This window comes from Emys orbicularis, chromosome 1, assembly GCF_028017835.1.
Source record: "Emys orbicularis isolate rEmyOrb1 chromosome 1, rEmyOrb1.hap1, whole genome shotgun sequence".
NCBI lineage: Eukaryota > Metazoa > Chordata > Testudines > Emydidae > Emys > Emys orbicularis.
The window spans coordinates 98,209,445-98,234,247 of record NC_088683.1 but is presented as its reverse complement, the minus strand read 5'-3'; the positions used below and the strand labels follow the sequence as shown (position 1 = coordinate 98,234,247).

At 45.8% G+C, this 24,803-nt stretch overlaps 1 protein-coding gene across 1 annotated transcript; it reads left to right on the top strand.

Annotated features, from left to right (window-relative positions):
• Nucleotides 1–286: 286 nt before the first annotated feature.
• GTPBP1 (GTP binding protein 1) lies at nucleotides 287–22,988 on the top strand. Its single transcript, XM_065401459.1, has 12 exons — nucleotides 287–484; nucleotides 1,129–1,240; nucleotides 3,238–3,418; nucleotides 4,191–4,539; nucleotides 5,686–5,809; nucleotides 15,718–15,832; nucleotides 16,296–16,440; nucleotides 16,592–16,774; nucleotides 17,709–17,844; nucleotides 18,730–18,908; nucleotides 19,703–19,903; nucleotides 20,971–22,988. Exons 1-12 carry the CDS (start codon nucleotides 287–289, stop codon nucleotides 21,061–21,063), a joined length of 2,016 nt encoding a protein of 671 aa, XP_065257531.1. The 3' UTR covers nucleotides 21,064–22,988.
• Nucleotides 22,989–24,803: the final 1,815 nt, after the last annotated feature.

Below are 24,803 nucleotides of genomic sequence, written 5' to 3'. Positions count from 1 at the left end.
GATATAAGGAGTCGACCTGGCAACCCTCCTTCTACCTTCCGGTCTGCAGCGGGAAGCGTTGACTTGGGGGCGTGGCTTATGAATAGCTATGAGCACGGCTGTAGTTGTTATGGTTATGCGCAATTATTCATAACGCTGCCTGGTGATTGGCTGGGATGTCTGATTAATTATTAACAAGCCACTTGGCGGGCTTTCGCGGGAGTACTACGCATAGGCCAGGCAGAAGGAGCCGGGGGGTGGGGCTATGCTGATGAGGCGGGTGCAGGAGGCCGGGGCAGCAGGGAAAATGGCGGCGGAGCGGAGCCGCTCGCCCATTGAGGGCTTCCCGGTACCGGCCTGTATGTTCGCGCCGGAGCCCAGCTCCCCCGGCGGGGCGGCCCAGGCGACAGCCTCCGCTCGACCCCACCGCGCCGCCTTCGGCTCGGACTGCAGCGAGGACGGGGAGGTGCTCAACGGGGAGCCCGAGCTCGACCTCACCAGCAAGGTAGGCCCGGGCGAGGGAGGCGTTTGACTGCTGGGGAACTGGGGCCGCTTCTCTCCGCGGCCGGGGTGGGGGCGTGTCCCTGGCGGGGGAGCGGGAGGCCGGTGGGGGTGTCCGGTGAGGGTAGTTGCCGGTGCCCTCGAGAGCGGGGAGCTGGGCCGGTCCCGCCCCTCCGAGGCGGTGAGGATGGGAGGCAGCCGCCGCTGGGGGAGGCAGCCGGCCGGGCAGGAAGATCCGCGCGACAGGTGTCCCGGACCTCACTGGTCCGAGCGCCCGGCACGGCTCCGGGATGTGGCTCTGCGGGGGTTGTGAGCTGGCAACTTGTTTTTTTTTTTTATTTACCGCACATTGCTGCCCTTCCCCCTAAACTGGCGCCTGCTGGCATCTTTCACGGGGCAGCCCCAGGTGCTGGTCCCCCTACTCCGTAATGTTTAAAAGCAGCTCAACGTTCATAACAGGTGAGTACGTCTGTGCAGTGTGGGGAGGAGACCTATGGTGTAACTGACGAACGTGTCAAAAATGACTGAAAGGGGCCTTTGAAAGAGCCCCCTTCCCACATAGAGCACATTGGCTGTACTTTATCTAGCGCTGTTTAGGAAATTGTCCCAGGCAGTGTGTTTAACCTGGGTGTCTAATCTTCCGTCTAGTTGGTGATGGTGAGTCCGACATCGGAACAGTATGACAGTCTGCTCCAGCAGATGTGGGAGAGAATGGATGAGGGATGTGGGGAGACCATCTATGTAATTGGACAAGGATCAGGTGAGTATAGCTTCCTTTTGAAGCAAGAGCAAACACTAACTTTACAAGAAAGTGTTAGTTATCTAATTTGATGCTTCAGAGGAAAGTAGAATTCCCTCCACCCCATTCCCCAATATAATACCACATGCAGGGCATGCCCTGCTGGTGAGTGTGCCTGGAAACATAATTGGGTTACCCTGTTATTATTTTATCTGGCATAACTATAAATATTATTGATAACCACTCTTATTGCCAAACACATTTTAAGGCGTCTGAGCACAGTACTGGGTGATGGGAGTTCTGGAGTTATAATCTCAGTCTTGATACTTCCTTCATGTTCTGAAGTGTCTGCTTTACCTCTGTCATTGCTTTTTTCCCATTTGTAAATTGGGAATACTTCCCTACTTCACAGGGGTGTGTTAGAAGCACTTTATATTTAACTATCAACTTTAACCAAAATAGCTGCTTCTGACTCCCCTTAGTAGCATGTGCTGAAGGCTGTCTATAGTACATAAAGCAGTTCCCTTTTTGTTGTTTCTAAATGTAATACCTTTAATGTCACATGTCCTAGGTGTGGCAGCAGCCACCTGCCTTTGCATATTTGTGGTTTTCACACCTGATCCTTTAACATGGCTTTCATTTGTTCGCCCCTTGTTCATTTGTTCGTTCTCTTTTGCAAATCACATTTTTGAATGTTGTCGTGCTAATGAAAAATACTGAATTTGACACCCCTAGAGCATGACATTCTTTCATAGAAAGCACAATTAGCTCATGGATGTCACTAAGGCCAAGAGCATGGTGGGTTTCAAAATAGTTGGATATGTACATGGATATTCTTAATATCCAGAGTCAAAAGTTTTTATTATTATTTTTTAAATATTTACTAAGTTTTGGAAGGGGTATATTTCAGTCCCGAAGTCAACCCTCAAGCTATGGAACAATTAGCAGGAAACCTTGCAAGGGGGCAGGTTATCCCATAACTGCTTACTGCAGATTTTCTTGCACCTCCTCTGAAGCATCTGGAAGTAGCCACTGTCTCTCAGGACAATGGACTAGATAGACCACTAGTCTGATTAATTTCAATTGCTATGCCTGCAGTACAGGGAGAACATTGACAGTGTTCAGTCAAGCTTCCCATGTACATCAGTCCTATCTATTTTCTGTATCCCTGATGCAGGGAATAACCATGCCAAGGAAGGGAAGTTCAGTTGGTCAATTCAGTCCTTGTGCTTTCTGCTGAGACTGCCCATAAGGATAATTTGTGATTTGTTTAGAGATAGGCGCTTGCTTGCTAAGATCTGGGTTAAGACTCCCCAAGAGGGAAATATGCATTTTTGTATACAAACCTGGGGTTGTATTGGAACCAGTAACCTAGAGGAGAAAGACTTCATATCACAGCCACAATCCCCCAAACCCATGTAGACTCCTTTGAATTTCTTTAGTTTTAATAATTTAAAGAAAAACTAGACTTGAGATCTAGTCAGTTTTACAAAACATGTTAATAGTTCTTTTCAAAAGCTATCGTCTCCACTGCATCCCCTTGGTAACTTTTTTTTTTTTTAAACACTTTCTCTCCCCTGTTGCAGTGTGAAAGACAAATAGAGTATCTGGCTGTAGATGGGGAAACTGACTAAATACCCAGAGTGCTGTTAAATGCACAAAGTAAGCAAACTGAGAAATATGAATTTTTATGCTAATCCTTCAGCGATTTTAGGTGTTGCTTGTAACTCTAGTAGGTAAAGCACTTTCAGATAGTAGGATTTATTTATTGTTTTGTTTTTTTGCTGTTGTTGATAGTGACCCTTTAATTCCGTTGAGTCTTAAAATTAAGCCTAAAGTTTTCTTCAGGAATAGGCCGTTCTTCCTGTGTTTCCATAGGCTGACTGGTGTCTTTCCCATGTGTGTAATCAGTGCTATAGGCAGTTCATGTGAAGAGAGAATAAAATTAACATTTACTCCAGGCTGTTGGGAAGTGTTGCTAATCTTTTATTCCCTTCCCCCTCACAACCTCTCATTAGATGGGACTGAATATGGTCTGAGTGAGGCAGATATGGAAGCATCCTATGCCACAGTGAAGAGCATGGCAGAGCAGCTCGAGGCAGATGTGATACTTCTGCGGGAGCACCAGGAGGCAGGGGGCAAGGTGCGCGACTACCTTGTTCGGAAACGTGTGGGTGACAACGACTTCCTGGAGGTCAGGTGAGGAGGCAGGGTTAGGCAGCAACACAGCCACATATCTTTGATCTGAGCAAGTGGTGGTTTGAATTTGGGTGTTGTATGAACCCAGAAAAGGCAGCTGTCTGAACACTCCTTGCTAATTACATCTTTTTCCTCCTCTTTTTATACAAGCTGTCTGCAGTGATCTTTACTTTGCACTCCTGTTCTTGGCTCAAAAGTTTCAGTGTCTGAGTGACAGCCTCTGTTTTGGGCTCTCTCTGAGCTGGGAGCACTTCAGGGATTCTCTGCTGATCCATCAAGGAGTTATTTGGGGACTCATTCACCCTGTGATTGCAGGGGATTCTGGGGCCCTTGCAAGGAGTGGACTCTTTAAAATAAGTCAGATACTGGAATATGGAATCTTTTGCTTATCAGTCACCTCTTCAGTTCCAGCCTAATGCTTAAGTGATCTCTTGATGGGTGTCTGATGCCTTGTATAAAAATGACTTGGGAGTCTCAGTACAGTTCCAGGTGGATTGGGTTTTCGCATCGCTCATGCTGCCACAATGGCCATCCTCATCAGCATCAATAAAGATGTTAATATTAATACATGAATTTCCTAAAAGTGTCCCTCTAAGTTGGATTATGTTGCTTGTACTGTACAAACTCTTAAGAACAGATTTTCGGGTTCTGGTGCTGTCACCGGCACCCATCGCTAGCTTCTATTAACATGAAAAACTTTTCTAAGGGAAGACCAAGCTGACATTCAAAACTCTTTTCCAGGTGTTTGATTACTTTATTCTCTCCCTGGTAGGGTAGCAGTGGTGGGCAATGTGGATGCAGGAAAGAGCACATTGCTGGGTGTCCTGACGCATGGTGAGCTGGACAATGGCCGGGGCTTTGCACGGCAAAAGCTCTTCCGCCACAAGCATGAGATCGAGTCGGGTCGTACCAGCAGTGTGGGCAATGACATCTTGGGCTTTGACAGTGAGGGCAATGTGGTGAACAAGCCTGACAGCCATGGTGGCAGCCTGGAGTGGACCAAAATCTGTGAGAAATCCACCAAGGTCATCACTTTCATTGACTTGGCTGGGCATGAGAAGTACCTGAAGACCACAGTCTTTGGCATGACTGGTCACCTACCAGATTTCTGCATGCTTATGGTAAGTGGCAGTCAAGCAGTGCAATATGCCACTGTTCAAAGCTGTAAAATACGAGTACAGAGGAGAAGTGGATGACTTTATTTGGGGCGGGAACTCTTTTTGTTCTGTGTTTTGTACAGCACCTAGCACAGTGGATACCTGGTCCATGATGGGGTGAGGTGGGGGTGTCCTAGGTACTGTGGTAATATAACTAATAGCTTCAGTAGACAGAATATAATTCCCAATATGATGGCATGGCCAGAACTCCATGGCTGTGTCCCTGCTCTTGAGACATGTCATGGGATCTTCAATAGCCATAAGTAGTGAGGGTATCTCTTTTTTTCTTTGTCATCTGAAAGATTTCTGAACTTGGAAATACAGTGCTGTAAGCACTAGTTATGAGTTGACTTCTTTTCCTCACTGCTGTCTCTCCTCCTACTGATGTGTTTAAAATTCTTGTGTGTTGAGGGGATGGAATCCGGAATTGCTTCCCCTTCCCTCCTGCCTCCCACCCCCACCAGTTCTACAATCTGATCATAGTCTACAGCAGGGGTTAAATAAATAAATAAATTAATTAATGGAGATAGGATATCTCCTAGAACTGGAAAGGACCTTGAAAGGTCGAGTCCAGCCCCGCCTTCACTAGCAGGACCAAGTACTGATTTTGCCCCAGATCCCTAAGTGGCCCCCTCAAGGATTGAACTCACAACCCTGGGTTTAGCAGGCCAATGCTCAAACCACTGAGCTATCCCTCCCCCCCTTCTCAAACTTCATTGCACCGTGACCCCCTTCTGACAACAAAAATTACTATACGACTCCAGGAGCGGGGACCGACGCCTGAGCCTGCCCGAGCCCTGCCACCCTGTGTGGGGGGACCAAAGCCCAAGCTCCACCACCTGAGGTAGGTGGGGGCAAAGCTGAAGCTCAAGGGCTTCAGCCCCAGGCAGGGGGCCTGTAACCTGAGCCCCGCGGCCCAGGGCTGAAGCCCTTGGGCTTTGGCCCCAGTCCCCAGCAAGCGTAAGCCAGCCCTGGAGACCCCCGTTAAAACAGTCATGATCCACTTTGGGGTCCTGACCCACAGTTTGAGAACCGCTGGTCTACTGCATACTTTGGCCAAGCTATCCTATGTGATCCAGCTACCTGCAGTTGTATGACTTTTTGATGCAGGTTGGCAGCAATGCTGGGATTGTTGGGATGACCAAGGAGCACCTGGGCCTAGCGCTGGCACTCAATGTTCCAGTCTTTGTCGTGGTGACAAAAATCGACATGTGTCCTGCCAACATCCTGCAAGGTAAATGTGGATCTTTGCCAGCAACTGCTCCTCTGTCCTCAGAACACTCAGTATCCACTGGCTTGCCAGTGTCCCCTCAGCTGGGATGGTGAATCAGGGCTGACAGAAGTCACCTCATACTTAATATGGCTTAGGCTGTAGCTCAAATACATTCTAGAAATTGTCTTTTTTCCCAAGACAGTCCCCTCACTTGTGTTACAGCTGTCACCTCCACTGTTTGGATTGCTTAGTTGTGCAGCAATACAGTGTTTGCTGTGGGGTTTTGCCTAATTAGGCTGGTGGTGTCAGGGTTAACTAAACCTTTGGCCCTTCTCCTGGTCTTCCTCGATGGCACCCACTTAGATGATGGCCAGGATCCTGAACACTTTTCTTGGGCAGAGATTTCTCCCCCCCACCCACCCCTGACTGGGGATTTATGCTTGCTTTCACTTTGTACCTTACTGGGATTTCCACAGCAGATCTGACTGGGGTCCAGCACCTGTGGTTAACTTTTCTCCAGGGGCTACAACCGTGTACTCCAGTTACCAACCAGACTTCATAAAGCAAAATACATTTATTCTCAGGGTAAAATCATTAGAGGAAACCATATTAACACTTTCAAACAGGGCCGTCCCTACCCATATGCAAAGTACGCAGCTGCATAGGGCACCAGGAAATTTGGTGCCCCAAATTTCCTGGTGCCTTGCGCAGCTGCATGCTGCTCTAGCCCCTGCCCAGTCTTTCCCATGGCCCAAGCCCTGCCTCCGCTCCCGAGGACTGCAGCGGGGCCAGGCCTTCCTTCATGGGCAGCGGGAAGTGCAGTGACCCGGCCCGCCGTGCCACCAGTGAGTGCTGGGGGGGGGGCAGTTCCCCCCTGCCCCCCTCACAGAGGCCTGGGGCCAGCTCCCGCCCCCTCCCCCACACGGGCGGGGGGCTGCATAGGGCCCCAGAATAGCTAGGGAGAGCCCTACTTTTTAAAGCTTGGTAGAGGTCACTCGTCACACTTACGGGGTTCTACATAGTAAACCAAAGCCCTTCCATAAGGGTTAGGGGATCCCTTGGATACAGGGTCTGGTCCACTTGCTGAATCAAAAGAAGGCCCTATGTCAGTTTAAACTCAGCCTTTTTGTGCCAAAAGCCCTTTCTTTGATCCTTGGAAAACCCAGTTGGGGGGGTGGGTGTGTGCACGCGCCTCATCAGGGAGGAGTTGTATGATTCACCTTAATCACCCACACTTTTTTTTTTTTTTAAAGTTCCTGGAGAGCTGTGGTAACCCTTGCTCTTCGAGTTGTATGCAATCCCTTGTGCACAGTGATATGTAAATCATTAATAAACTTAATATAGAGAGATTGCAACTGCAGGCAGTCACATAGGCCCTCTGGGGAGAGGCAGCCAAGTGCTTTAGGCTGGAGTTGGGGATTTTTCTCTCTTGGTATCTAAATTTGAAGGGGGGGGGGAAGGCCTGCAGTTGGGGTGTGGGGGATGGATATTAATTTGAAAGCTCTTGCTCTGCTTCCTGCTTGAAGGTCAAAAGTGACCTGCTTAGGCACTTCCAGTGGTGTGCATCAAAACAGAGGGATGTGGGCTGCCTCTTTTCCTGAATTCTGCTCCTACTTTGATTTTGTTCCTCGCCCATAAGGATTTGGCTCTAGTTACTTGGAACAGTGATGTGTTTTTGGTCAGAAGTGCCTGAGAAGTTTTGAGAACCAGGAAGACTAGCAATCTGCCTGTTGCATAAATTCTGTCAGAAGATGCTTTCAGTAAACAGGACACTGAGCAATATCTTCTATAAATCCTAGGAAATGAAGGTGTAAAAGATATTTGGCAAACTAATGAAAGCCCAGTCATAAAGCCAGTAACGGGGGAGGGAGGAGCATATTTGGTTTAGGGTAAGAGAGCAGACCTTTTGAGAATTTTTTTAATCTCAGAGCCCACTACTGTGCCAAGAGAAGGATGTAGATGTTCTAATTTGAATAGAAGGTGGAAGATTTGGCCCCTTTACCTTGAGCTTTGTATGAGGAACAGATGACATGGTCAGATGTCGGTGTCTCCTTAGCCAAAACACTAGCCTCCTACAGTTGCCTTTTCTTAATTACAGCCTGGTTATGGTTATCTGATCAGATGACAATTGAGGGATATAAACTAATTGCCACTTAAGAAGTCCTTACCATCCCCCTTGTTTTCCCCCACACAATAGTTAGTTATGTTGTAGGAGATCACCTTCCATTAATGCGTTGGGTCTTGGCCACTTCTGGAAGCAAGATACTGGACTAAAAAGGAACGGGCTCCACCAATGCAGGAGAAGAGGGAGGGCAGGAATCTGATCTGGAAGCCAAATCCTCTGCCCTGAAACAGTGACTCCTGCATGTCCCCTATCTGGACCTCATTTTGCTCTTGTGATAATCTCTGCTCCCCTCTTGCTTCTGTGGAATTGTGGTAATTAATACTCATAAGTAAGACTGTCCTGTCCATCATGGCAAAAGCAAGTCATAATTCAAACACTTTCTAGTCCTGACCACTAATTAGCATTCAGCTCATCATGGAAAACTGAGGAAGGTCAAATCCTTTTTTTATGATTGTTTAAAACTAGAGTGGCTAAAGATCAATGACTTGTTTGGGGGGGTGGGTGGGGAATCATGTTTAAAATGAAATCTGAACTTAATACAGAATATGTGAAGGTCTAAACTTAAATCATTTTAAATAAAAACAATATGCTGAATCTGTGAGCCTCTATCAAAAACTTTTAAGTTGAAGGCTGGAGATCAGGAGAAAAACGTTCTAACTTTTGAGAATTTTATAAACCTGGCACAACAGATCATGCTCCATATTAAGGGCTTGATCCTGTGGGGGATGCAGGGGCTGTGCAAGACACTGGCAAAGTAGGGTTGCCAACTTCCTAATTGCAAAAAACTGAACACCCTTGCCCTGCCCCCTTCCCTGAGGCCCTACCCCCCACTCGCTTTCACCAGGCTGGGGCAAGGGGTGTGGGATGGGGTGCAGGCTCTGAGGTGGGGCTGGGGATGAGGGGTTTGGGGTGTAGGAGGGAGCTCTGATTGGGGACTGTAGGGGTTCACAGTGCAGGAGGGGGCTCAGGGCTGGGGCAGGGGTGCAGGCTTTGGGAAGGGAGTTGGGGTGCAGGAGGGAGTTCTGACCTGGGGAAGCGGTTGGGGTGCGGGCTCCTGCAGGGTGGCGCTTGCCTCCGGCGACTCTAGTCAGCGGGGCTTAGGCAGGCTCCCTGGCTCCGTGCAACTCCTGGAAGCAGTGGCATGTCCCTGCAGCTCCTAGGCATGTCCCTGCAGATAATGCGCACTGCCTAATGGGCAGTGTGCATTATCTGCGCACTGCCCATGCCCACAGGCGCTGACTCCACAGTTCCCATTGGCTAGGACCGCAGCCAATGGGAGCTGCCGAGTTGGCGCTCGGGCAGTGCGCGGAGCCCACCAGGCTGCCCCTGCGCCTAAGAGCCAGATATGTTGGCCACTTCTGGGAGCCATGCAGAGCCAGGGCAGGCAGAGAGCCTTCCTTAACCCCGCTGTGCCCCTGCCCGGACTTGACAGCCGGTCAGTTCTGCTGGGGACTGCCGGCGTCCCTTTTTGACTAGGCAATCCAGTTGAAAACCTGATTCCTGGCAACCCTGTGGCAGTCATCCCACCCATTGGACCTGGCCTCTGACTTCAGGAGACAGTAACATGTATCTCATCAGCAGGGATTCTAGTTTTGTGATTTTAAAAAAAAAATCTAAATCCATGTTTTTCCACAATTAAAATGAGATACCTATATTATGGCTAGGCATCAGTTTAACACTGTTTTATTGATATATTCACAATTTTAAAGCAAGTTTGAAGCCTGTCTGTGCCAATGATTATAATAAAATTAATAGAATGGTCCAGTCACAGTGCATTTTCTTTTTAGTGTTCTTGATGGCCCTGCTGTTTCAGCCTCTTGTTTTTTTAGCTTCTTTTCATTGTCTGCCTTCGAACATAATCTGCACCCTTATTGCATACAGTACAGAACAGCACATTGCTATCAATGTGTAATTTGTTCTTCCCAAACTCAGTGACATGGTTGTTAGGGGTGATTTTTAAAGTTTTCAGCATGTTTTCATAACTTTAATTACTTGTGGAGGCTGAAGTGAGATGCATTGAAACATGAACCTCTACATTAGGGGTAGGCAACCTATGGCGCACGTGCCAAAGGCAGCACGCGAGCTGATTTTCAGTGGCCCTCATACTGCCTGGGTCCTGGCCACCGGTCTGGGGGGCTCTGCATTTTAATTTCATTTTAAATGAAGCTTCTTAAACATTTTAAAAACCTTATTTACTTTACATACAACAATAGTTTAGTTATATATTATAGACTTTATAGAAAGACCTTCTAAAAACATTAAAATGTATTACTGGCACACAAAACCTTAAATCAGAGTGAATAAATGAAGACTCGGCACACCACTTCTCAAAGGTTGTTGACCCCTGCTCTACGCTGTTGAGTAACCTCTATACACCAGAAGCAGTTTATTGGCGTATGTAAATTTAAAGCGCATTCAAAAATCAACCACAAGAGAGGGAGGTTGCAAGCACTGAATAAGTGATACGGGTACTTTCAGTAAAATGCAGTTAATGTTTTTATTTTTTCACCAAATGTAAAAACTAAAGATTATCTGTAAAAACACACATTCTGCATTTTTTCCATGGCAAACTGATTTATAGGATCCCTGTGTGATGGGATCCCTGGGGTACAACCTGGAACTTGGGTACCGCTCTGTCCCCTTAACTCTCCAGCCTGGGCTGTCTCTCCCAATGCTTTGCTAGTGACAAGCAGCAAACCCCTCCAGGCACTGTTATCACTCAGTATAACAGCATGTGGAGCCTCACACCCAGCTAGATTGCATGAATGCTACCTGAGCCACTCACGAATCAGACAGAGAAAGGTACCAGCAAATCTTCCAAGCCCCCAGCCTTGTACCCAGAACTGTACCGTCTTGTCCTAGTCAGAAGCCTGACCCATGTACGTTTATTATCCAGTCTGCTGCTCCCTTGATGTGGAGAGGACACACACTGGCCTTTGTAAACTGAGCTGAGGTTTCCCAAGCACTTCAACCAAAACACACTGTTTTTTAGGTAAAATATAAAGCACATTTATTAACTACAGAAAGGTAGATTTTTAGTGATTATAAGTGGTAGGCACAAAAAGTTAGAGATAGTTACCAAACAAAAATGGTAAGTGCACAGTCTAAATCTTAAACCTTATTAGACTAGGCAGGATTTGGATCAAGCAGTTTTCTCACCCCACTAGATGTTACAGTTCTTAATACATAGGCTTCCCCTTTAAGCCTGGGACCAGTCTCCTCAGTTAAAGACTTTGTTTTCCCAGCATTCTTGTTGCTTCCGGCATAGGTGGGGGAGGGAAAAAGTCAAAGAATGATGCCACTATCCCCTATTTTAGTTCAGTAACAACCATATAGCAAAATCTCACAGCTTCATATACATGATATACATATTTTGACAGAACAATGGGTTTCAGCAGACTATGATCTTTCATATGGTATCTTACGTGGCATGCTTTGTATGAAATGTATCATCATTGTATGATGGGTGAATATGGGAGTTCTAGGGTGCTGCTTTGAGGTACAGAGTGCCACACCCTGCTCTTCAGGATCATCTGCTAAGCCTACCTGTGGCCTCATGTTTAGGGCCCAACCAAATTCATGGTCCATTTTGGTCAATTTCACGGTCATAGGATTTTAAAAATCATAAATTTCATGATTTCAGATATTTAAATCTGAAATTTTACGGTGTTGTAACTGTAGGGGTCCTGACCTAACTCTGAAGTAAGGGTGGCTTGGTATGGTATTGCCACCTTTACTTCTGTGCTGCTTTTGGCAGGGCGCTGCCTTCAGAGCTGGGTGCCTGGCCAGCAGCTGAAGTTCTCCGGCCACCCTGCTCTGAAGGCAGAGCCAAAGTAAGGGTGGCAATACTGCGACCCTCCTACAATAACCTTGCAACTCCCCTTCCCCATTACCCTCTTTTGGGTTGGGACCCTCAGTTTGAGAAATGCTGGTTTCCCCTGTGAAATCTGTATAGTATAGTGTAAAAGTACACAAAAGACCAGATTTCTTTGGGGGGGACACACCATATTTCATAGTCCATGATGCATTTTTCATGGCCCTGAATTTGGTAGGGCCCTACTCATACTCCTGTTTTATAACTTTTCTCTCGACCTGAGTGCTAATTGGCTTAGTTCTCAAATTATGAATATTTGACAACACTCACCATGCAAACTTACTCTCCAGCTCATGTAAAAACACTGATATGCCCAGTGTCTGCCTGTCCTTGCTTCTGGACACTTCAAGTAAATGGCCTCGCTCTGTCTCCTTGTACATAGACAGATACAAACAGAAATCCATTAACTTCTCAACTGCCTCCCTCTCTCTTTCTAAACAAGTAAAATACTGCCGTGCAAAAGGCATGTGGGTTACATGAACAGAAGTCTTGGATTGTTGTTAGTTCTTTTGTTTTTCTCGGAGTAGGAGAGGGCGGGTGAGTTATGTAACGCGGCAGAAGGAACAGTGTGCGCAACCAGAAAGGAGCAACCGTAGTGTCTAAGCAGGATACTGTGAAGAAGAGACAATTTTCTTCTGAGTGCAACTTCTAGTGTTGACTTCAACACCTGGGAACTGAAAAATAATCTGCCATGGCTGCAGGTCATAAAACCATATCTGGGAATATTGTCAAGAAATTCCTGTACCCCTGGGTACAAAAGGAATGTGCCAAATACAGTGAATAATGCAACAAAGAGATGCAAGGCCTGGCTGTCAGAATGAAACGACATTATGAAAAATGCTCCTCAGAAGGTAATGACTTTGAAGATGATGATGTGGACATATCTGAACAATCTGGATCAACTGGTTAGTAAACTTAAGTTTGCATCTTTCTTATGCACTGCCTGCCATGTCTTAATGTGCTAGTGAATAACTTAAATTGTCATAAATTTGTGTTTTGGGTGGATTACTTATGAATTTCAAAATGTGTTCAAAATATAATTGGTATGTTTGTGGGAGTATTTATCAATTACACTTTTACTGTCACTGCTGGATTCTGAAATTCTTCATTGCTTAGTATAATCAAACATCCTAAGTGACGACTTTCTGTTTAAAGTGTGATTGGGCACTTATGAATTTTAGCACTTAAACATTTTTTTAAATCTGTTTGGTATGTTGCTAAAGATAAGGGTTTAAATAGATTTAGAGAATCCTTGGATTTATTTTCTCTCTAAAACTGGATTTAAAATAAACTGTCATTTAAACAGTGGTACAAATAGTAGTAGGCAGAATCTTTCATTTACAATTTTTTTTTTTTAAAGCCGTGCACTCAGTAGTAATCAGTGAGCGAGTGATTTTTTTTTTTTTTTTTTAACCATTTTGTTTCAGGGGCCAGTTTAGGTATAAGGGATTATGAATATCCATCTGCAATGTCTACAACTTCAGAGTCATCTGCTGATACCACCAGCAGTGCTGCAGTTAAACATGTCAGACAGTAAATTAACTGTGTTAAAAAATGCATGGAAGAGTTCATAAGCAGGACCAGCAAATTCCAGCAAGATGAAACAACTCCATAGATTAAAGGATTGCTTGGTTCATTTATGCAACAAATTCTTCATTTCGGCTTGTTCAAAGCAAACACTTCATTGGACGTAGTTCAGTCATTATGACCAGGCTGCACTCCACCCGGCAGAGCAGACACTGTTGAAAGGTTGTTGGATACAGTATACGAGAAGGAAATCTGAAGAGTGTGCAAAAAAACATTGACAGGGAAACTTGGTAATGTGAGTCTTGATGGGTGGAGCAATGTATGCAATGATCCAGTAATTTGTTCTTGTGTGACAGACAACAACCCCATCTTATGTTATTTTACAGAAATTGACACATCAGGAAATACCTATACAGCAGAATACTTAAAGTAGAAGTAAAGGCTATAACAAACTGAACAAAAATTAAACAGTTGAGCACATAGCTTTGTTGCAGACAATGCTGTAAATGTAGCAAAGATGAGAAGTCTAGAAGAAGATAATGAAGGGAACCTAAAACTTATAACATATGGGTGTGCAGTGCTCCTTGATTGCATCTTTTAGCAAAGACTTAAATACAACTTTTGGAATAAAGGAAAACATTTTTGACATTGCGGAATACTTCATAACAACCACTGTGCTTCAGCTTCACTGAACAAAGCCTGAGGATCCAAACTAATTCTCCCCCAAGATGTGTGATGGAATTCAGTGGTTGACTGTTTTGAGCTATTTATTAAGAATTGGCCTCTTCTGATGACAATTTTGTGAAGAAAATCATAACAAAATAGATGGAACTATCACAACCAGCGTAGTCAACATTGGACTAAAGAGAACTGTAGAAGATATGCTGAATATACTGAAACCTATTTCCATAGCCTTGAGCAAACTGCAGAAAGATTGCAGCTGTATTGCTGATGCTGTTGAAATTTGGAAAAAATGTCAAGAGACATTGAAGAAAGAAATACCCAGCAGCAAAGTTAAATTTTAGGCAGTAAAGAAGTGGATGGATCAAGCACCTACTCCATCTCTTTCTTGCCAATATTCTCAGTCCAAAGTTCCAGGACAGATGCCCAACTGCTGAAGATGCTGCTATGACTTGGGCATCCAGTAATCACCCCATAATCATGCCAACCATAATAAATTTCAGGGCTGGAGGTGAACCATTCAAGCAGTACATGTTGGCTGATCTTTAAAAGAATCCCACCACTGAATTGGTGGAAGTCACTAGCTAAGCACCAGGAACCAGTGTGTGTTGAAGTGCTAAACCAGCTTTTGACACTAGTAGCCTCTTCTGCAGGCAGGAAAGAATATTTTCTTCATTTTGACTAATTAATTCAAAGTTGAGAAGTCAATTGGAAGTTGAAACAGCAGGAAAACTTGTCTTTCTCTTCCAGTCTATGAATAAAAATGAGGAGGGAGGGAATGAGATCTAGCTTTAAAAGTTTGAAGTACAGAGTAAGTAACTTAGGAGACTTTCTTATTTTCAAAAGATTTACGTGAATAGAAACTTAAGCTCCAGTCACTTTCACTTATGCATATTTGAAAAATGTCACAGGCTGACTTGAAATCAGTTTACTTCACAGGCTACAGTTAATCCCTCTGTTCCTTTAATAAACCATTTGGTTGTAAATATGAAACATCTTTTAAGTTCATGTATCCGAAACATTTACCGTTTTTTGTTTAATACAAATAAATTTTATATGCTGTTTTGTGTTTGAATTAATTCCAGTTGCCATCCTGATGCAGCTTGACACAAATCATGAGCTAAAGTTAATTTTGGAGTAAATAAGCAATATATTACTGACCTTTTTTTCTAACATACTGAAAATGTACAATTAAGAATCTGAAAATATTGAGCTATATAATTGCTTGAATAAGTGTATATAGTTATAGTCTACCTTCCTGCATCACAAAAAGGTGTATCCAATCTAGTATAAAGGGTCTATTTAGTTGTAAATCAATATGTTTTAATGTAAATCAGATTGGTTGATATAAAACAATAAGCAGTCATCTTTCGTTAGAAGATAACTGATGTACAAATGGAAAGATTGATTGAAATCTAATTTAAATTGAGGTTTTCCATTTAGTGATTTAAATCGCCTCAAATTAAATTAATCCATTCCCATTTAAAACAGACCTCTAATAAGCAACCTTAAAACTTAGACTCCACTTCAATAGATGTATATAGAGGCAAATTTATACTTTTTTGGCACAGTTTTGGCTCGGCAGCAGGCTGGCTGTTATGGAAGATGTGACCCCAAGTCCATTTTTTTTGCAAATGTGCCTATCTCTCTTAGGAAATCTGACCAAGGCAATTTTTAAAGAGGGGAGATGCTGTCCTAACTATGTTCATTTCACCCTTTAAGAAACTCTGAAGCTGTTACAGCGACTTCTGAAGTCCCCAGGGTGCAGGAAGATCCCGGTGCTGGTTCAGAGCAAAGATGATGTCATTGTAACAGCCTCCAACTTCAGCTCAGAGAGGTAATAGCAGTGGAGAGAGTGGTCTGTATTAGTCCTGTTTGGGGGTGGAGTGTGTCTGGGTGAGACGATAGGGAGCAAAATCCCCACAGCTTAGATGTACAAACATTTCATCTGCTGCATAATACATCGGTTCCATAAAGGGAAAACTCAGACTGACCATCCATGTATTCCTCTCCCAGATAGAAGTGTGGGGCTTGTGCTGAGCTATCCACATAAGATGGAAGCACAGTGCCCAGACCTCAGTGCAGGAATCTAAAGCCCCTTTTCTGAATCTCAGAAGGAAGTTTAGATGCAGTATTGCAGAATTTCAAATATGAGGGGTTCTGCAACTAACTTTGCCTGCCAAGCTTTCCCCTGCCAGTGCGGAGTATTTATTTCAGTCCAAGATGTTGATGTCTCCCTGAACTTTGAATCAAGGTGAGGGGACTAACTTACTTCCATCTGTTGTCTGTCTCCCTCACAGGATGTGCCCAATTTTCCAGATTTCCAATGTCACTGGTGAGAATCTGGAGTTGCTTAAGATGTTTCTCAATCTCCTGTCTCCCCGAACAAGTTACAGGGAGGAAGAGCCAGCAGAATTTCAGATAGACGACACTTACTCTGTACCGGTAAGGGGACTGGTGCCGGGAAGGGCTCTCTGCCACATTTGAGACTGTACCAGGGGTGGGGAGGTGGGCCTGCTGGAAGGGGGAATTCCAGTACTGCTCTAACAGCATAGTTGAGTGACTCCAGTTACCGGTGGTTCTCTCTCTTGTGCAGGGTGTGGGAACAGTTGTGTCTGGGACAACCTTGAGAGGCCTGATCAAGCTAAATGACACTTTGCTTCTGGGTCCAGACCCCTTGGGCAACTTCCTGACCATTGCTGTCAAGTCCATCCACCGCAAACGCATGCCTGTGAAGGAGGTGCGTGGTGGCCAGACTGCCTCCTTTGCTCTGAAAAAGGTGAGTGTGTGTGTGGGGGGGAGGAGGGGTCTGCCCTAGTTCCTGATATCAAGAGCCTTGCTTCTTCAGGATACTTTCCAATCCTGGTTAAAATTAGACTGCTTCCACCAACGCTCGAGGGCAGGGGGAGCGTTCATCTACCAGCACCATAAAGTCCCATTCCACACCCCACTCCCTTTTCAAGAGTTGTCACCAGTCTAATAATTCTGAGCCCTTATCTTGAGCTGTGTTCTCACCAGACAGTCTAAAATAGCAGGTGTGATTTGTAGGAGATCGCTCATTAAATACAAGTGTTGCAAGGAATCACTCTTGTCAGAACTGAGCTAATGTGCTAGGCCTGGTCTATACGTAGTGTTTGCACCAATTTACCTTTCAGCTAGGAGTCTGACTTTAGTTTTTTTTTACCGAAAGAGTTATGTTGGTACAAGCCCTAGTGTAGGGATAATGGTGCCTCATACCAGAATAACTGCATCCATACTAGTGGTGTTGCACTGGTTTCAAACCAATATAGTAAAAACTGTGTAAACAAGCCTTTAGCATAGTGCTAGTTGGCATTGTGCTGTTGGAAGGAGTGTCTTTCTGAATGACAGGTAAATAGGATGCCTATGGCACTCTTCGCAAGTGTAGCTATATTAACCCCAGTGTCCTGCCCAAAATTCAATTTTGGGTAATCACATCCTTCTATCTACAACTTCTTCAAAAGTTTCAGCTGCAGTCATTCTTTGGAACCCCTGCATAGCATTGTTGTATGCTGCTGAACAGCTATCACATTGCATCCCAGAGGTGGCTGCATTTCAGTGGGTGTGAGTAATCATTGATCTATAAAATGCTTTGAGATCCCTCTGGATGAAAGGAGTGAAAGAAATGAACTTATTCTTTGTAGTAAGCATGATTCTTAACTCTCTTTTTGTCTTTTTTCCTGTTTCCTCCCTAGATCAAGCGTTCCTCCATCCGGAAAGGCATGGTGATGGTGTCCTGCCGGTTGAATCCACAAGCATCCTGGGAATTTGAAGCAGAGATTCTGGTGCTGCATCATCCCACCACCATCAGCCCACGCTATCAGGCCATGGGTAGGTGTAGCAGCTTTCTCTGACCCTTAGACCCCAGTTGAACAGCTCACAGTTGCAGACTTCTGCTTTAGCCTTAGGCTGCTTAATCCACCTGTGATTTCTGCTTTATCCAGGATGTAGGGCATAGTTCCTTGTATTAACTTCCCCAATTCCATTATGGGTGAGAGAGCAGATCTAGAAGAGCAAGGATTGCTGCCGGTAAGAACCAGTGTGCTTGGGAAGAGGAAAGCCTACACAGTGGCTATCAGGAGTCAGCATTGTCTGTAGCCCAGTGGTTCTCTAGCTTCATCATTTGCACAACAAACTCTGCCTGAGACACTGAGGGCAAAGAAAAACCCACAGCTGGCCCGTGCCAGTCAACTCTGGCTGGTGGAGCTCGGGCTGAGGAGCTGTTCCCTCGCTGTGTAGACTTCTAGGCTTGGGCTGGCTCTGGGATCCTCTCATCCCACAGGGTCCCAAATCCTGGGCTCCAGCTCGAGCCTGGAAGTCTACACAGTGATGGAACAGCCGTGCAAGTCTGAGTTGACTGGCACGGGCCTGCTGTGGGTTTTTCTTGTCTGTGTAGACATACTCTGTTCTTCTCAATACCACGGTCCCCCACTGCTTGGTTCTTAATGTTTCATTGCATGGGTCACCAGGAAAGCCAGTGCAGAACAGTGTGAGACCCCCTGCAGTATCCAATATTTAGCTTAGTTTCTGAGCAGCAAACAAATGCATCTGTAGCGTCAACTTCGCGCTGATTAGAAAACAATAGGTTATTTTCATTCTGAACTCAAATGTGCTGTGGATAGATTAGCAGTAATGACCTTGGACTCTAATCTGAGGCTTGTTCCACTAGTAGTGGCATTGACTACTTGAGAGCCTCTGGTACGTTATCATTTACAGTGCATTGTGGCAGTATCCGCCAGACAGCCACTATCCTCAGCATGGACAAGGACTGCCTACGGACAGGGGACAAAGCTACAGTGCACTTCCGCTTCATCAAGACCCCTGAATACTTGCATATAGACCAGCGGCTGGTCTTTCGTGAGGGCCGTACCAAAGCAGTGGGTACTATCACCAAGGTAAAGGCCGAGGAGCCATACCCTTGCCATTTTGCTTTCCCAGTAAACCTTTACTCCTACAATGAGGAGACAAGTAGGGGAATCTGGGAATTGGGAGGATATAGTTTCACTATCTTAGGGCAGGTCTACACTAACCCCCCAATTCGAACTAAGGTACGCAACTTCAGCTACGTGAATAACGTAGCTGAAGTTCGAAGTACCTTAGTTTGAACTTACCTCAGTCCAGACGCGGCAGGCAGGCTCCCCCGTCGACTTCGCGTACTCCTCTCGCCGAGCTGGAGTACCGCAGTCGACGGCGAGCACTTCCGGGTTTGACTTATCGCGTCCAGACAAGACGCGATAAGTCGAACCCAGAAGTTCTATTTGCTTGCCGCCGAACTACCGGGTAAGTGTAGACCTACCCTTAGTTGCCAATTTCAAGCAAGACTCAGGCTAGTGGCGACCAGCGTGTATTGCAGTCTGATGGCCATCTGGCCTGTGTGAAACTGACTGGGTGGGGAGGCTGGGGGTGTCTTTGTCTTCCAGAAACAGGTGTCCCCTGACATGAGACTGGCTGTGCCATAGAGACTGAACACCCCTCTCAGCCCTACATAGCATCTCTGGGGAAGCTCTGAGGCATGTTGATGGGCCAGTGTGGGCAACCGTGGGCTGATGCTTGCTATATAGTTCACTTTATGGCTAGTGGAAGTAATTCTCTAAGCACTCCTCACTTTCAAGAAACCCTGAAGTTTTGAACCTTGCTTGGCTGGCCCTGCCATTTTAATGCTGTGTATTCTTCCATCTGTAACCGGCAGTTACTCCAGACCACCAACAACTCTCCAATGAACTCCAAGCCCCAGCAGATCAAGATGCAGTCAACAAAAAAGGGACCCCTTACGAAACGAGAGGATGGTGTGCCCCAGAGTGGGACAGCAGCTGGGGGGGCCCTGGTGGGGGATGATGCCACCTCATCAGGAGCAACACCAGCAGTACCTTCTAGTGCCCTGCAAGCACAGGTTAGCAAAAGACATCTAAGTATCTTCTGGCTAATCACATTCTCCTTCCTGCCAGCTGATTGTCTCAGCCTCATAAAACATCTGCATTGCTCCCCCTTCTTGGGACTGTTCACTTGGCAATGACAAATTATATGGGTACAGCCGGCAGTACCCCAGCAAGGAACTAGACCCCCTGATAACTGAGAAAATCCTGACAGCTGATTGATGGCAGCTTGTCCTCTCAATGGAACATTTGTATTCAGGCAGTGCAGTGCCTAGGAGCCCTTGTTGTAGGCCAGAGCCCCGTTGTGCTAGGCGCTGTGCAAACACATAGCACCTGCCACAATGAGCTCACAGCCCAAGTAAGGGCATTAGGCCAGCTGTCACTTCCCTTTGGTCAAATCACACTTAGACCACAGAGCCTGGCTTGGAAAGAGACAGCGTTCTTTCCCTCAGTTCACGTCTCTGTATGCCTTTCTGTCTCCTCTTCGCTGCGGTGTCACTGTGGATAAAGGGCTGCACTCCCAGCCTCTTATGCTTGCTCTGTATTTTTGCCCTGTCCCTTGGGTGTTTGTGTGGCTGTGCTCTTGCTCATCTCTGCTTCTCTCTTCCTGCTGCTTTCCTTCAGACTGCACTGGATGAAGAGCCCCACAACCGAGAGGGCAATAAGGTATTTTTGCACCCTGACAGCTGATTTGAGATAACAAGTGGGCTTGCTGGCCTGAGTCTGGGAACAGAGTCATGTCAGCAAAACAATCGTGGAGGCTTTCTACTTCCATCACGCACAATATGGAAACCTAGGCCCTGGATTTCTGAGATTCTGAGCACCTTCAGCTTCCATTGACTTCATAGGAGTTAAGTGTTCAGAGCTTCTGTAAATTGGGTCCCTAGAAGACTAGAACTAAAGTTCACCAGCTTCTGCTTGTCTCCTTGCTACCTGCAATAGTAGGAGACTGATCATGTGAGAGGTGCTCCCCTGATGCCCTAGCAGGGAGAGTGCAGGTAGAACACTTGCCTCAGTTCTGTGTTTGTCACTTTGATTTTTTTGGGGGTCATCACAAACTAAAATTCCCCTTCTTGTTTTCCAGTCGAAGGTTGGAGGAGGGGGTCGGCGACGTGGGGGCCAACGCCATAAAGTGAAGTCTCAGGGGGCTTGTGTGACTCCCGCCAGTGGCTGCTGAATATCTTTTTTCCCCCCACCCTCTGAGGAATTATCCCCCTCCCTCCATTTCTTAGCCAAGACGTCCAGAGCAGCTTAAACCAAAACCCATCCAGCTGATCTGCTGCAGAAGAACCTTCCCTCCCAAGGAATGACAGAGGGGTTGTAACTTATAATAAGCTAATGAAGGTGACAAGACTCGTGGAACTGATCGACTGACACCTTCCTACTCCCTCTACCCCAACACACTTTTGTACAACCTGGGCTCTTAGTCTTTATTATATTATGTGTGCATGAAGATGAGAGGAAAATCCAGATATATTGGAGAAGAGCCATTTGGCTGCTTCCCTTTCCCCATCTGGTCCTGACTGTTTAACCTTCTACACTGTCCCCAGTCCATTGGCATTAGAAGACCTGAAATTCCAGGGTTAAAATGTGCTGAATGGTGGGTGGTTATAGGGGGCAGCAATTCCTCACTCTCCGGAAAGGTGCCAAATGAGTTCTGGACTCTCCCTGTCTTAAACTGTTTTTAAATGGGTTAATTTTAATGTGGCAGTGACTGCAATTTGGAGGGGGATGCAGAAAACTGAACAGATGGACCTTAAAGAGGAAGGTGAATTCAAGAGAGATCCTTGACCTTAAGTAGGTATGTTTAATTTTTTTTTCTTAATACTTCTCCCTCTCCTCCCTAAATATAAGGCCAATAGCTGTTACAACTTTAATCAGAGGTGGAATTAAGTACAGAGGTTACTTGCCCATCTCATCCTCCTTCCTCTTCTAACCTCTGTTCAATGCATGCTGGAACAACTCTTACTCACCCCTCAAGGTCCTGGCGGCAGAGTGACATAGTGAGAATGTTTCCAGACTGCTCTGTGGTGCAGGAACACTGTGTAGCCTGCGACCAGCATAAGTCTCCCCTGTGACTAGACAGTGATCACAAGTGGGATAGCCTTTTTGGGCCTGGAGACTGAAAACAAATGCCACCCTCATTTGACTTTGCCTGCTCCAAGTGCTCCCTTCTCTCCTGGAACTCGCAGGCCAAGCTTTGCCATGGCAGTGGTAACAGTGGTCAGTCCCACTCTTTGCAGAAGGGGGAAGTGATTAGTTGATACCAACCTTAGGGAAGCACTTTCAGCCTGGGAAGCCCATGGAGATTTTATCTCTATTTAAAAAAAAAAAAAAAAAAAAAAAGTTCTAGCTTCTTGGGTAGGCCCTCCAGGACACTCCTTCTGAAGTGACTTATTTTATGAGTATCATGTCCTTTTACCTCAGGCTTTGTAGCTGGTCACCTCCCAACTTGTTCTTCTCTCCTCTCCCATCCCTTCCTCTTCAAAAGATGAGCTCCCCTAGAGGATAATGCTTATCCTCCACTGACTAGTGGGATGCTTAATATCTTGAGGGAGAGGCAGAGCTATCCCTTTCTACTCAGAATGAAGTGAGTCACTGTTCATTGTTTCAGAGAGCCTCCACCTTGGGAAGCTGTTAACTAGAGAGACAAAGCCTAAAGCCATCTTTGAGGGCAAACCGAATGGAAGTGGGGAGATAGAGCATGGTCCTTCCTGAGCCAGTTGCTTAACTGCCAGAGCTCTCTGGGGAGAAATCATAAGTAGCTACACTATTAATGGCACCCCAATTGTGAAGGAGTGTGAAGTGTTGCTAGCAAAATATGGAGGCCTGTTTCATTCATGCCCAGGCCCTCTAGTAGCATTAAAACTGCATCTGATTTCACTGCTCTTCAGGGAGGCAGAGAACTCTAGGCGCTCTTCATTCCTGAGCCTGTTTTCCTCTTTCTTCATTCCTTGTGCTCCAACTGAAAGAGGGAAGCCTAGGGCCTGAAGAGGATTTACATAATTTCATGCTAAGGAGGTGGTGATACCTCCTTTTTGTTGTGACCAGCATACAAAGATCACTGAGACTGGTGTGATGTATAAAATAAAAAGTTTGTTCTAAGTTAAATAGTGTCTTGTTGCTTTAAGTGTTCTTAAATGTTAATCATGGGAACGGCCAGCACTTACCCCTGAATCCCTGTGCCTTCACAAAGTCCTGCACCTCACTCTACTCCAATCTAGGTGTGAGAGCAGCCTCTGCACTTATGTAGGGGGATAGGTTCCATAGGAGTACTGGTGAAGTTAGGCTGCTTTCCCGTACAAGGGGAAGCTGTAGGGATGGTATAAGGGGATGGGGTTGAGAACCATGGCACACCATGAGCTGTAGGTGGAAGACATGCTTTCAGTATGAAGGCTTGGAGATGCTTGAGCAAGGAACTTATTTGGCAGCTCAATCTGAGCCCCACTTCTCTGCTACAGGTAGACTAAACCAGGGGCTCTCAACCTTTCCAGACTACTCTATGCCTTTCAGGACTCTGATTTGTCTTGTGTACCCCCAAATTTCACCTCATTTAAAAACTACAAAATCAGACATAAAAATACAAAAGTGTCACAGCCACATTATTACTGACAAAGTGCTGACTTTCTCATTTTTACCATGTAATTATAAATCAATTGGAATATAAATATTGTACTTACATTTCAGTGTGATACTTGAGCCTGTTTTTCACTTGTGAGCCTTCTCATTCTGGGAAGCAGTGAAGCTACAGTAACAATTAAGTTTTCTCCACATTATGTCTATTCCTACTCTCTGGGCTGGCATTAGGGAGCGGCAACCAGAGCAATTGCCTGGGGCCCTAAGCCACAGTGGGTCCCTATAAGCTAAGTTGCTCAGGCTTTCTGCCTTGCGCCCCAGTGAGTCTAATGCCAGCCCTGGCAACCCCATTAAAACAAACTCGTGACCCACTTTGTGGTCATGACCCAGTTTGAGAACTGCTGATATAGTCTATAGAGCAGTATAAACAAGTCCTTGTCAGTATGAATTTTAGTTTGTACTGACTTCGCTAGTGCTTTTTATGTAGCCTCTTGTAAAACTAGGCAAATATCTAGATGAATTGATATGCCTCCTGGAAGACCTCTGCGTACCCCCAGGAGTACACATACCCCTGGTTGAGAACCACTGGACTAAACCCTATATCTCTGGCCCTTTTGCAATGGAGGATAGAACCTAATCAAGGCTTTAGTGCCCATTCAAACTGCAGAAAGTGCCATTCTCTACACCTAGCTTCTTGTACGAACACTTGGATCTGCTGTGGGGCATCTGAACTGTGTCCTTTTATCTGTCGCCTAAGCAGTTGGGAGCTGTTTAGGGTTTTACTTTTTCCTGCTCTGAAGGCACTGCCTCTCTATTGCTGAAGTTAAGTGTGGGCTGGGACCTGCTGTAGTGTAGCATGGTATCTCTGCATCGGGCCTCAATTTTTCCTTGCCAAAGAGTCATGCAGCTGTGATCACATGCAGCGTCCTTGTCCTCATCCCTCACGCTAGCTGGGAAATAACAACAGTACCCAAGCCCCAGTGTGCCAGAGTCCAAACTCATAAACTTAGTATCTTCAGTTGCTCCCCAGCCAGCCAGCCAGATGGGAACTCCTCAGAATCCTGCTTCCAATGCAAATAGCATCAACTACAAATAGAGAGCAGGGGCAGCTTTGCAGAGCAAGGAATCCACCCACTGGGGGGAGCTGAGCAGCCTTCGTAAGCATAGGCTCCATTTACTATGTAAAATGTTGATAGCCTGTGTTGTCAAACTTCATTTGAGACAGCTGTTCAGTTACACAGCAGTTGTTCCAGACCTGTGAGTGGATCCTCCTACAAATCCCCTCTACACCCACAGGCTACTTCCAGCTCAGCTAGGTTATCTGAGCAGTAGCACACACAT